Genomic DNA, 12,060 nt, shown 5'->3' with positions numbered 1-12,060 from the left:
ATTTTTATTTTCAACCTACCCTCACCTTGGAAACTTAAGTTTTCAACCAAATTAACATAAGTTAAATGATACTTGAAATTAATGATCATAAAATATAATTAAACTGTAACCTTTTCAGAACATAAACAATTTGTTTAATAATTGAAATGGTTGAAATTATTAAATTAAATATTACATTTTATTGTCACTGACTGGGAGTGGACAAATCTTATTTATTGATCTCTTAAGAATATGTGATTGAGTTTTAATATTGACTACTCTCACTCTACCATCGACACCCAAAATTGTTTCAACTACACGACCAAACTTCAAGCTCATGGGTGGTAGATTGTCTTCATTAATGAGCACCAAAGTACCAACTTTGACATTATTGGATGACTGTCTCCACTTGACTCTGGATTGAAGCTCTGAGACGTACTCCTTTCTCCATCTATCCCAAAAATGTGTGGTAATTTGTTTGATTCTCTGCCATCGGTTGAGTCTGTTTAGGTTGACATCTGCAACTTCTTCAGAAATAGCCATTAAGGATTGATCAATTAGAAAATGTCCTGCAGTTAGAGGAGAAAAATCTGAAGGATCGGATGACATTGGAGTAATAGGATGGGAGTTTAAGCAACCTTCTATTTTACAAATAATAGTATTTAGATCCTCATAAGTTAATGAAGCCTGCAATACAAACTAAATGATATTTAAATGATTTTACCCCAGCCTTCAATAAACCAACAAAATGGGGAAATCTAGGTGGAATGAAATTCCATTTTATATTCTCAAGACTATAAACAGATGAAATAGTTTCTGGATTGGTTGGCGATGAGTGTATATCATATAACTCTTGCAATTCATTGCGAGCCCCAACAAAAGTTTTTACATTGTCGCTGCAAACCTCCTTTGGTTTTCCTTTTTGAGAAATGAATCGTTGAAAGGCTGCCATAAATGCATTGGTAGTCAATTCTTGTACTAATTCTAAATGGATAGCCTTTGTACAAAGGCAAATGAAAACAGCAACGTACCCCTTACAAGATTTTGCACCATGTCGGTGAGAAGTGAGAATGGAAATTAGGCCACCATAATCAATATCTACATTTAAAAAGCGACAAGTAGGTTGACAATGCTGAAGAGGTAGGTTGCCCATTATTTGTTCTGAGAATTTTGGTTTAATATTAAAACAAGTTATGCATTCGTGATATACTGATCTGACCACTTTCCTCCCATTTATTGGCCAATATCTTAAGCGTATGGCTGCAAGCAGTGCAAGTGGTCCAGCATGCAATTGTCTTAAATGTTCAGACTTGATGATTAATTTTGTGATTCTGGATTTTTCTTGTAGTATTATAGGATGTTTTTGATTGAATATAATGTCTGAATTGTGAAGTCTGCCACCTATCCTGATAATGTGATTTTCACCTAAAAATGGAGACAACAAAATGAATTTGCTACAGTTTGACACATTCTTCTTGTTCTTTAATGATTGATATTCATCTGAGAAATGTTCATGTTGTACAATTTTCAAGATTTTAGTTCCAGCGGTGTTCAGTTCTCGATCAGTTAGTTAATGGACTCATGATACGATTATTATGATTTACCTTTCTTGAATTATAACAAAATCTTAACATATAAGCGGCTACTTTCTTAAGTTTAAGAATATCTGACTGAATATTTACTCAGTAGTAATTGACTCTCTTCTTGTTTTCCTGTTGTTAAGAATACATTGATGTTTTGCTTTTGCTCTGGAAGTTCATTATCTGGATAAAAATGAATGTTGTGATACGATTCCCATGTAGATTCTTGGGACAGCCACTCTGGACCATTTCACCACAATGATGACGTTACAAGAATGTCAGCTCCAACTCCATGCGAAACTAAGTCTGCTGGATTGTCCTGACTTCTCACATGTCTCCAATTTTCTATATGTTAATTGCTGAATTTTTGCAACACGGTTTGATATAAATGTACTCCAGTTTGATGATTTTGATGCAAGCCTGGACAAGACTATTGTTGAATCAGTCCAATAGTAGACTTTATGTTTGTCAAGTTTTAATGCTGATGATGTTTTTTCTAATAACTGTGCAAACACTGTTGCACCACATAGTTTAATCACGGTAAAGTAACCCTTTTGATAGGTGCTCTCGTGTTTTTGAATAAACAAACAACACTGATATTTACTTAGGAGTCCCCACTCCTTAAGTAAATACAAGTTCTGTAACCTGACTCAGGTGCTGTATGCTGAAATGAATTTAGATTATCTATTGCTAATTGCTTCAGTGATGTGGTAGCTAGGTATGGTGAAGTCATACCATAAGTATGACATGGTATGACTTCACCATACCATGGTGACCTCCATACCCATTCCATACCATTGGTGAGAAGACCTCAGTCTTCTCTCCAAAAAATAAGTTGATAACATGTTTATCTAGATGTAGTAGTATCTGACAATACATTTTTTCTACATCAGCTGTCATTGCATATAGATGTTTCTGAAAATAAGCGACAATAGAAAATTCCTTTTGAACCACTGGACCATTCATTAAGAAATCATTTAAAGATAACTTGTTTTCAGTTTTACAAGAAGCATCAAATACTACTCGAAACTTAGTAGTAATGCTATCATTTTTAATCACACAATGGTGTAGAATAAAATAATATGGTTTTTTAACAGTCTTTAAATCAATCATTTCCATATGATTTAATCTCTCGTACTCCTGCATAAATTCTCAATATTGTTTCTTCATTTTAGGATCTTTTGATAATTGTTTTTCTAATTGACTGAATCTTTTTAAAGCTATTTCTTTAGACGAACTTAATTCTAAAATATTGGATTTAGTTGGAAGTGTTCATCCACCCTAACACAGTCTTCTGAAGGATTGGATGTCCATCTTTTAATTTAATCTGACCTACACATAGAAGTTCATAAAATATCTCAGCTCTAATTAACAACTGTACACTTGCTGGCTTGTTAAATGAAGAATTTGCCATGAAAAACCTCTTTGGAATAGCCCAATTAGAAATATTTAATTTAGTAGTAGGTAAAATATTAGTGATTTTTGGTAAAACAACAAATTCTAATTGATTTTCATAACTGAGATATCTAGATTTGATTGATGCTGTGACTGCATAATTTGAAGTAGTGCGACTGTTTCCCACAACACTAATAGATATATTTACACTTCAACGTTGGAGCTTAAGTTTTTGACATAATGATTCAGAAATCATGTTTATTGAAGAACAATGCTCTACGGGTAATATAAGAACCTGATGCGTCAGACACTTTGTCAATGCTGTTGATAGCACGACTTGAGTTACATGACTCTTTTTTATGGTTGATATATGGTTCACGGCAGTAGAATTAGTGTAGTCTTCCTCCAAATTAGAATTATTTGTTTGATCTTGAATATTCCTACTTATGAAATCATGTTTACTATTATAGGTTTCATTATGTAATAATGCATTGTGTTTCTGACCACATATCTTACAACTACTAGTTATTTGGCAATCTTTGATGCCATGACCAGCTCTTAAACAATTATAACAAAAATTTAATTTTTTAACCTTGCTCATTCTATCAGTTGGAGTAAACCTATGAAATTCTGGACAATTGAATACCTTATGAGCATTTGAACAAATACTACATTTGAATAAATCTTGAGTAGGTGGTTGGTTTATAACATGATGGACTAACTTATTTTTAACATTAAATTGTTGTTTTTGTGGGTCATACCTTGAACTCCGTGTAATAGGAAGATTCAATTGATCTACTGACAAAATGGCCTCTAAACTTTTTGACATCTTTTATTTATAAATTCAGACAATGTTGCAATTCTTTGTGTTGGTGCTTGAGATTGCCAAGCCTTGTTTGTATTAATATCTAATTTACTTGTCAAAAGATGAACCAGTAATGTATCTCACAAGTCTGTGGCTGTTTAAGAGTTTTTAATGCTCTAAGATGAATATTAATAGAATCAACAATGATCTGAAGTTTATCCATGATTATCTTTCTATTTTTGGAAAATCAAATGACTTTCAATAATTGCGCGTTGATTTTGAAATCTATCGACCAGTAATTGCCATGCATTTTTATACTTTTGACTGGTTAATTCAATAGAATCTATTAAATTGACTGTACTGCCATCTTTCAGTGATTACTTCAAAAAATAAAATTTATGAATATCGTCAAGTGAAGGGTTTTTGTCAACAATAGCATCAAACAGTTCCTGAAATCCTAGTTATTCCTCATATCTGCCTGAAATGTAGTAATGTTTATTTGGGGAAGCCTTATTTGAATTGAATTTTGTGATTCTAACGTACCCATTTGTTGTTTGATACCAGAAGATATTGAATTAGAGGCAGATTGAAGCCTTTTAATCAATGATTCCGCGTTGCCTATTGTTTCAAAATTCTAGTCTTCAAAATCAGCCTGTTGTTTTAGGTTTTTAGATTCAGTTTCTTCCTTTTCTTTAAAAACTTCTATTTGATCTTGCATTGTATTGAATTCACTCCAACACTCTTTTACTTTCTCTAATTGTATTTCCAATTGAGTTGTATCCTTTGTATATTTGGATATATATTTATTCAAAAATGTATTAAACGTAGTAATTTTAGCCTTTGCAGTAGCCCGCCTTTTGATTAACTCTTCCATGCTTATTGTATGATAATTAAATTATTATTAAAGGAGTACTGTACTGCATTACTGGCATGTAATATTACAACAAACAATTATTGTAAATATTTATAATTTTATAAACAATATTTGTAAATAATTAAATTAATGACAGCTTAATCTACATGAAAACCATTGAATTTGAAATAAATGATTTACCCTGGGTGAAGATAGAAGAGATGGAATTTTATTCCCGGATTTCGGCACCAAATGTTCAGGCTGGCTATAGATATTCACAATTTTAATAAATAACTATTGCACCTGATATTAATATAATGAATGTATTTATTATTGATAAGTAATATGTGTTATGACATATACTTAAATAGAAAATAATAATGAATAGGCACATGAGCATTTGAATTTTTGAACTCACTGAGTCACTGTTCTTAATCAACTTAACTAGCCGCACAACAATATAGTTCGTTGCCACTAAATTTCACTTCCACTCCATCACCCCTGACTGAATTAAATTAATTTTTATTTTCAACAGTTTTCCTTTATTTAAGTTTTGGGCAACAATTCATTGTTTATCGTATATTCTTCAGTATTTTTCATAACAATTTTTATTTACTGTTTTATCAGGATCTAATGAAAATCGAAATATAATATTGTTGATTAAATATCTTTTATTTATAAAAGAATAAGTTTGCTATTAAAAAAGCATTGGGAGTGAAGCTACATCTATATTGTGGGTGATTTTATACAGAATCATCTATAAATTTTTAAGTGGGCGTAAGCGAGCATTAGATGATAGTGAACCATCAGGAAGTGCACAGACAAACACGGTTCCGAAAATAAAATCAAGAAAATATTTTCAAGAATATTTAAATTTAGGGTTTACTGGTACTGAAGTAAATGAAGAAGAATTTTGCATTTACATGGAGTTGCCACATCCCTATGCCAATACATTACACATTACTTATATATTATGTGGTTGCTTTTATTCATTAATATTATGTATAGCATAACTCTGATGGTGTAGATCAATTAGTTAATTTGGATAACGACTCTGATAAACATTTCAAGAAGATAGTGTTGAATTCTGTCTCCCATTGTTGAACTCCATATCTTTCTACATGCTTATCATTTATTGTAAATAATATGAAAGTAGATTGTAACTAGCAACTTTTTACAGTTGAGACTTGATGTGTTTTATTGTGTGTATGAGAAGGTTGCGTATTCTATGATCCCTAAGAAGTCAGCTGTACTACTTTAATGTAATACATTTTGAAACACGTTAAGATTGTTATGTAGAAACCTGAATGTGATTTCAATATTATTTCAGTCTTGCAGGAATAGAAGGACATTACATCCAAAATATTTGTCCTGAAAAATTGTCCATATCATTACTGCAACTTCTTTAATTGATTATTTTGTACATTTATGAGTGTAAATTAAAATAATGTTAGATATGAATTATTGTTTGTTCTAATTAATGTAATTGTCTAACCCCAGTGTTTGGAGATAATATAATATCTATAAAAAAATCAAATTATATTTACAAATTAAAAAAAAAAATTATTATTTTTAATTTAGTTACTTTGAATTGGGTTTAACAGTTACAATGGCCAGGAGCTAATTAATGGAAAAGAGTTCTTGAACAGGATTGAAAGTAGAAAGTAAACAAGAAGGTTTTATAAAAACTTATGATGATAAATTTACTATCTATGAATAAAGTGGGCTGGACATACGGTTGTTGATAGAATTATTAATTAATATCACTGTTATATTAAGTATCCATATTGCATCAGATCAGAATATGTCATTGTATACTAAAATGATAAAAAAAATATAAAAAAATGGAAATTTTCCTCCTACAATAGATCCCTCTCCATTAAAAAAAATATACAAAATATGTTAAGCATTTTATAACTTTCAAATTTTAGCTCTGTTTAGTTCTAAAAGATCCATTCTTGAGAAGATAACTGTAACTCAAATTAAACATAAAGTTTTAGGAAAATATTTTCGTGAATTTTACAGGCTGATGATTTCATTCTTAAATTTTTTTGTAGAATCTTAATGAAACTTTTTAATTAAGAGATCAGACAAAAGTTCTGGAAATAATGAAATTGTATTTATAAAAACCTTAAGATTTTATTCATTCATAATTTCATACCGGTTGTGGCAGAACCGATTTGAAGTTATAAGGTTATAAAAAAAATTGAGTTATAAAAGAGGAATTATATAGAGAAAAAATGTTTTTATTTTCTAAATTAACAGCAATACATACCATTTAATAATCATTAAGTTTTGAAAATAACGGCTTTAAGATGGCAGCTGTTAGCAGCAGTACATTGTTGGAGATGATCTCTGAAACTTTGTATTGCTGGTTCACACATATCACGGAGTATGGTGTTAACTTCTTCAATAATCTGCTTCGTTAGCTCTAGTAGGGTGTGAGGCCAATGTTTAACACTTTATCCTTCACAAACCATACCAAACCACGATGTGATCAGTCCTTGCTTCTTACTGTTGATAAACGAGTGAGGGTTACTGTTGGACAAATACCGTAAGTAATGTCGGTTCACCTCATCATTTGCGTAAAAGTTGGCTTCATCAGAGAACATAACTTTAGACAAAAACTGGGTCCTTCTCCAACCGGGTCAGAAACCAATTGTACATTTCCATTTGGCGATCAGGATCATCTTCTGACATGATCCTCCATACTGTGACCGAGAAACTCCCACTTCCAAGCTTGTTTGGCAAATTGATTTTTTTGGACCTGCAGATACCTTCGCCAAAACCCCTTCCATTACCTTTTCTGAAGCGCTCAAACGTCCAGGTCTTTTAGCATCGGCAACATGACCTTTAGTCTTGAACTTTGCTAGCAGTCTGTCAACTGTTGTGTGCGACACTGGCTCTCGTTGAGCATGCCTCACATTAAATTCATCTATGAGAGAATACTTTTTTCACAAAGGAGGATAAACTCTACCCGCTCTTCAGTGGTTAACATCTTTCAGTCCTGCTACTAGAAAACAGATCAAAATTAGTAAAATCCCTATGGTGCGAGAATTTTGGGACACTTTGTATTAAAAATTTAGAAGAAATAGGAATAAAACAAGACTTGATATTTGAGAGAAACAACCTCAGAAAGAAAATTAAAGAATTTAAAGGTCTCCAGGAAGAAACACCCCAAAGAATATCTCAACGGAATAAATGAATAGAAGAAAAGAAAAAGGTCTTCTTTGAACGCCGGAAAAAATTAAAGATAACAAAAAAAAAGAAAATTTATCGTTTCATGTCAATAGGTAATGGGAAAAAAGGATGCCCTTTTATAATATAAATGTTTCACAATTTAATTTATTTAAAATAAATTTAATTATCCATTATTTAGCAACTAAAGTATGAAAATTCAAACAAAACCTCCAATATTTACTGTTACTCAATATTATTACCCTCCTTGGCAGCCTACTCTTGTAAATTATTGCTTTAATCTTTGTAGATATCTTGAAAATTATATGAATCTGGTAATCCTGCAATAAAGATTTTGTAATATAAACAGCATGAATCTTGGTGCTATTGTTTAAACAGGATAATTCTATTGATTGGCAATAGAACATAAAACTTTGGCCTTCCCAGCATCATCAGAGTTTTCAGTCACGTTGTATGCTATTAATAAGGCCTTAAATATAATTAGCCCGATATATTGACATGTGCTTATCTGTTCAGATTCTGTGGGTGAGTGCCTTGTATTCAATTAATGACAGACATCCTGTTGTTTGTGATTTACAGTCTATTATTTATGAAATGATTCAGCGTAACGCAAATGTGAGCTTCTACTGGAACCGTATTGGAATTTCAGGCAATGATAGTGCGGCAAAAGAGGCTTATTTGCAGCCTCCTTTCACTAATCGCATTTTTTCTGATGACCTTTTCTGTATTCTGAAGAGGGTGGTCAGTGATGAGTGGCAAAGTGAATGGAATGCTACCATCAACATAAACTTCTTCCAGTTTAGAACACTGTGTCACCGTGGAGTTCATCATGCAGGAATAACTATCGAGAGGAGGTTATTTCACATTTGCAAATAGGGGATACAAATTGTACTTAGACACCTCACTAATCAGATTGATGCACCTGTTTGTGTTTGCTGCGACTGTCAACTAACAATACCTTGGTGTACGTACACCACGGTACCACCATGCTTGTACACCCTGTTTTGAGGCATTGCATTTGAAGTTTAAACTAGGGACTAACATCCAAAATATCTTATTGAACAGTTAGATGATGTTATCCAATGTCTTTGTATTGTGATTTTATATTATTGTTTCATTTTTAATATGTAATTGTGCTGATAACAACACTTTACTGTGTGCTCAGGAAAAAAACAGTTACATATCCGACAACAGATTTAAGATTACATAATTTAGGTATTCAGTACTATGGAGATAAAAACAGTGAAATTAGATAAATCTGCCTCTTCAAATGAATTACTATCGTTTTATAAAATTAATGTACATTCGTTCCTTTGGTTAAATATTTCGAAGATGAAATAAAACCTCAGTCAAATTTCCTGGTATATTTCGGCCGTTTATTACTGGCAACTGGACAAAGCTGTGTAAATCGCAAAATTACCCCCTCCAAAATGAGGAGTACGCATGCGTTTTCACCAAGGACAAAAACTATGTAGGCTACAAAGGGTACAGTCATAGTCACAATTATTGAAAAGAGCTTCTCCAGTTGCGTAATTTTTTAGAGGGCACAATTTGTTGTAAATAAAATACATTTACGTTTTAAAGTACACAATATAAATACTTATCTTGTTTTTCCTGTTTAGCCTCCGGGAATTACCGTTCAGGTATTACTTCAAAGGATGATATGTATAAGTGAAAATGAAGTGTTGTCTTGTACGGTCTTAGTTCGACCATTCCTGATATGTGCGGTTAATTCAAACTCAACCGCCAAAGAACACCGGTATCCACGATCTAGTATTCAAATCCGTATAAAAGTAACTGCCTTTACTAGGATTTGAATGTTGGAACTCTCGACTTCCAAATCAGCTGATATGGGAAGAAATGTACGAGGTACGACAATAAAATAATGTGACTGATTTTTCTTTGCAAGATGTGGCAACCCTGCAGCTTGCGTAGTAACACCATCTTTGACGTTGGTCTATAAGCTACTTCTAGTCCAAGCGGCACATTGATGCAATTGCTCAGTCGTGAGTTGTGCTGTAATAAGTGAACACGTGTTTGTGTCTCTCGTCACAGAAATGAAACCGCAAAATATTGCGCAACGGTATGCCATTTCTTTTTGCGTTAAATCGGTTGAAAACGCGACGACAACTTATGGTAAGCTTCAGAAGGCTTTTGGAGAAGAGGTTATGTCAAGAGCTGAAGTTTTTCGGTGGCATAAAATTTTTAGTGAAGGCAGAACGAATGTTGAAGATGAAGACCGCAGTGGATGACCATCAACCTCACGGGCAGATGTCAGCTTGACCAGGGTGCGTGAAATCGTACGATCTGATGGAAGATTATCCGTGAAAATGATTGCAGAAGAACTCAACATCAGTCGAGAAACGGTTCGTCTAATAGCTCGTATTAACTGAAGATCTTGGTATGAGAAAGATTTGTGGAAAAATGGTCCCCAAAAATCTCACACAACAGCGAGAAACATGGAAAAATGTGGCAGCCGATTTGTTAGAGCAAACGGAAATCAATCCAGATTTGTTGAGCCGTGTTATCACTGGTGATGAAGTTTGGTTTTTCAAATACGATCCAGAGACAAAACGCCAAAGTTCGCAACGGTGCTCAAAGGGATACCCAGACCAAAAAAAAAACTCGCATGTCAAAGTCGAAAGTGAAATGCATGCTTGTGTCCTTCTTCGATTCCAAGGGAATTGTTCATAAAGAGTGGGTGCCTACTGGACAAACAGTTAACCAATATTTCTACAAAGAAATTTTAGAAAGACTTCGTAAACGAGTTCTTCGTGTCTGTGCCAACATTGCTGATAATTGGATTCTGCATCACGATAATACGCCATCCCATACTGCTCTGTCAGTACACCAATTTTTAACCTGAAAACAAATTTCAGTACTACCACAGCCACCTTATTCACCAGATATCGCACCGTGGGATTTTTTTCTATTTCCAAGAGTCAAAATGTCGGTCAAGGAACACCATTTTCAAACAACACAAGATGTCCAAAAAGCTGTGACGAGGGTCTTGGAGGATATTACAGAAGATGAGTTCCAGAAATGTTACCATCAATGGCAGAAGCGCTGGAATAAGTGTGTGCAATCAGAGGGGAACTACTTTGAAGGAGACAACACTAAACATGACTAAAACGGTAAGCAACATTTTTTTTACATCAGTCTCATTAGTTTATTGTCGCACCTCGTAAGTACTTAATATAAACACAAGTACACGGTAATTCGCGTCTCACTTTTTTTGCCGACTGTACACGCACTGATGTTGACAGTAAGAACCCGCTTACGGAGTAAAATGCGCGCGCGCTACTATTGATAACCTCTAACGAACGCCTTAAAGCAAACTGTCCGTAGCCTCGAGCCGGGTGTCTGTCTAAAATTGAGTTGCCAAAATCGTACAGCCAAAGTGTAGGAAATGATAAAGATGTCATCGTATAGTACAAAATTAAACTCGTTCATTGAGACGGAACGTGGCATGGGAAACAATACAATATAATTTAACACACAGAAAACTCGTTTTCTTTAATAGTAATATTTTTTTTACTACAGTTGATAATAATTTTAAATAATTCTTAAATAGACGGATATATTATGTATTTTAATGGTGCAAGATTAAACAACTACTTCGATCAAAATAGTAATATTTCTTCATTTAAAAATAATTTCCTTATAAGTCTACCGAGTTGTATATGTTTATGTGCACAAAATTGATTGAATATTTTTGATATGCTGAACATTGATATCTATTTTCAATTCTTTCTACTTTTCCTTTAATAAATAGAAAGAACTACAACAGTATTATCAATCATATATATAATATATATTTAAGTACTACTGACTACTGAATAAATAAAACATAAATAAAATTAATGGATAATAATAAATAACAATAATAATATATCAATACGTTGTAATAACGTAATAATAATAATAGAATATTATAATAATATTATACATTATTATATAATTATAATTTAATAATACAATCTAATAATATATCTATCAATATATTTAGTAAGTATGGGGATCAGAGCCGCCATATGCAATATTCGAGCATTTAAAGACTCCAAAATTAAACGTCTACGGTGTTTTCAGAGAAAAGGTTTACGGTCCATATTTTTTTTTAATGAAAAACCATGTTATGGGAATTTCATGTGTTAAATTGTTGCAGAATTGGTTTTTTCCACCATTACAAGAAAATTCTGATGAAATCAAAAAATTATTTCCTCTTACTGGCATCTGCAAGTTCAAGAATT

General features: G+C 32.7%; 1 protein-coding gene across 1 annotated transcript; it reads right to left on the bottom strand.

The window, feature by feature from the left end:
• Positions 1–649: 649 nt before the first annotated feature.
• Positions 650–2,352, bottom strand: LOC142333379 (uncharacterized). The gene is made up of 2 exons (XM_075380401.1): positions 2,205–2,352; positions 650–1,404 (listed from the first exon to the last, which is right to left on the bottom strand). The coding sequence occupies exons 1-2, from the start codon at positions 2,350–2,352 to the stop codon at positions 650–652; spliced, it is 903 nt and encodes a 300-aa protein (XP_075236516.1).
• Positions 2,353–12,060: the final 9,708 nt, after the last annotated feature.

Source organism: Lycorma delicatula, chromosome 12 (assembly GCF_047948215.1).
Source record: "Lycorma delicatula isolate Av1 chromosome 12, ASM4794821v1, whole genome shotgun sequence".
Classification (NCBI taxonomy): domain Eukaryota; kingdom Metazoa; phylum Arthropoda; class Insecta; order Hemiptera; family Fulgoridae; genus Lycorma; species Lycorma delicatula.
This window is presented reverse-complemented; position numbering and strand designations above follow the sequence as displayed.

What these genes read in the sequence shown, in the direction of transcription:
- LOC142333379 (XM_075380401.1), bottom strand. Translation starts at nt 2,352, where the DNA reads ATGGAATGGGTATGGAGGTCACCATGGTATGGTGAAGTCATACCATGT. An exon ending in GCATACAGCACCTGAGTCAG is followed by an intron (nt 1,405 to 2,204) that starts GTTACAGAACTT and finishes CTCCATTTTTAG; the next exon opens with GTGAAAATCACATTATCAGG.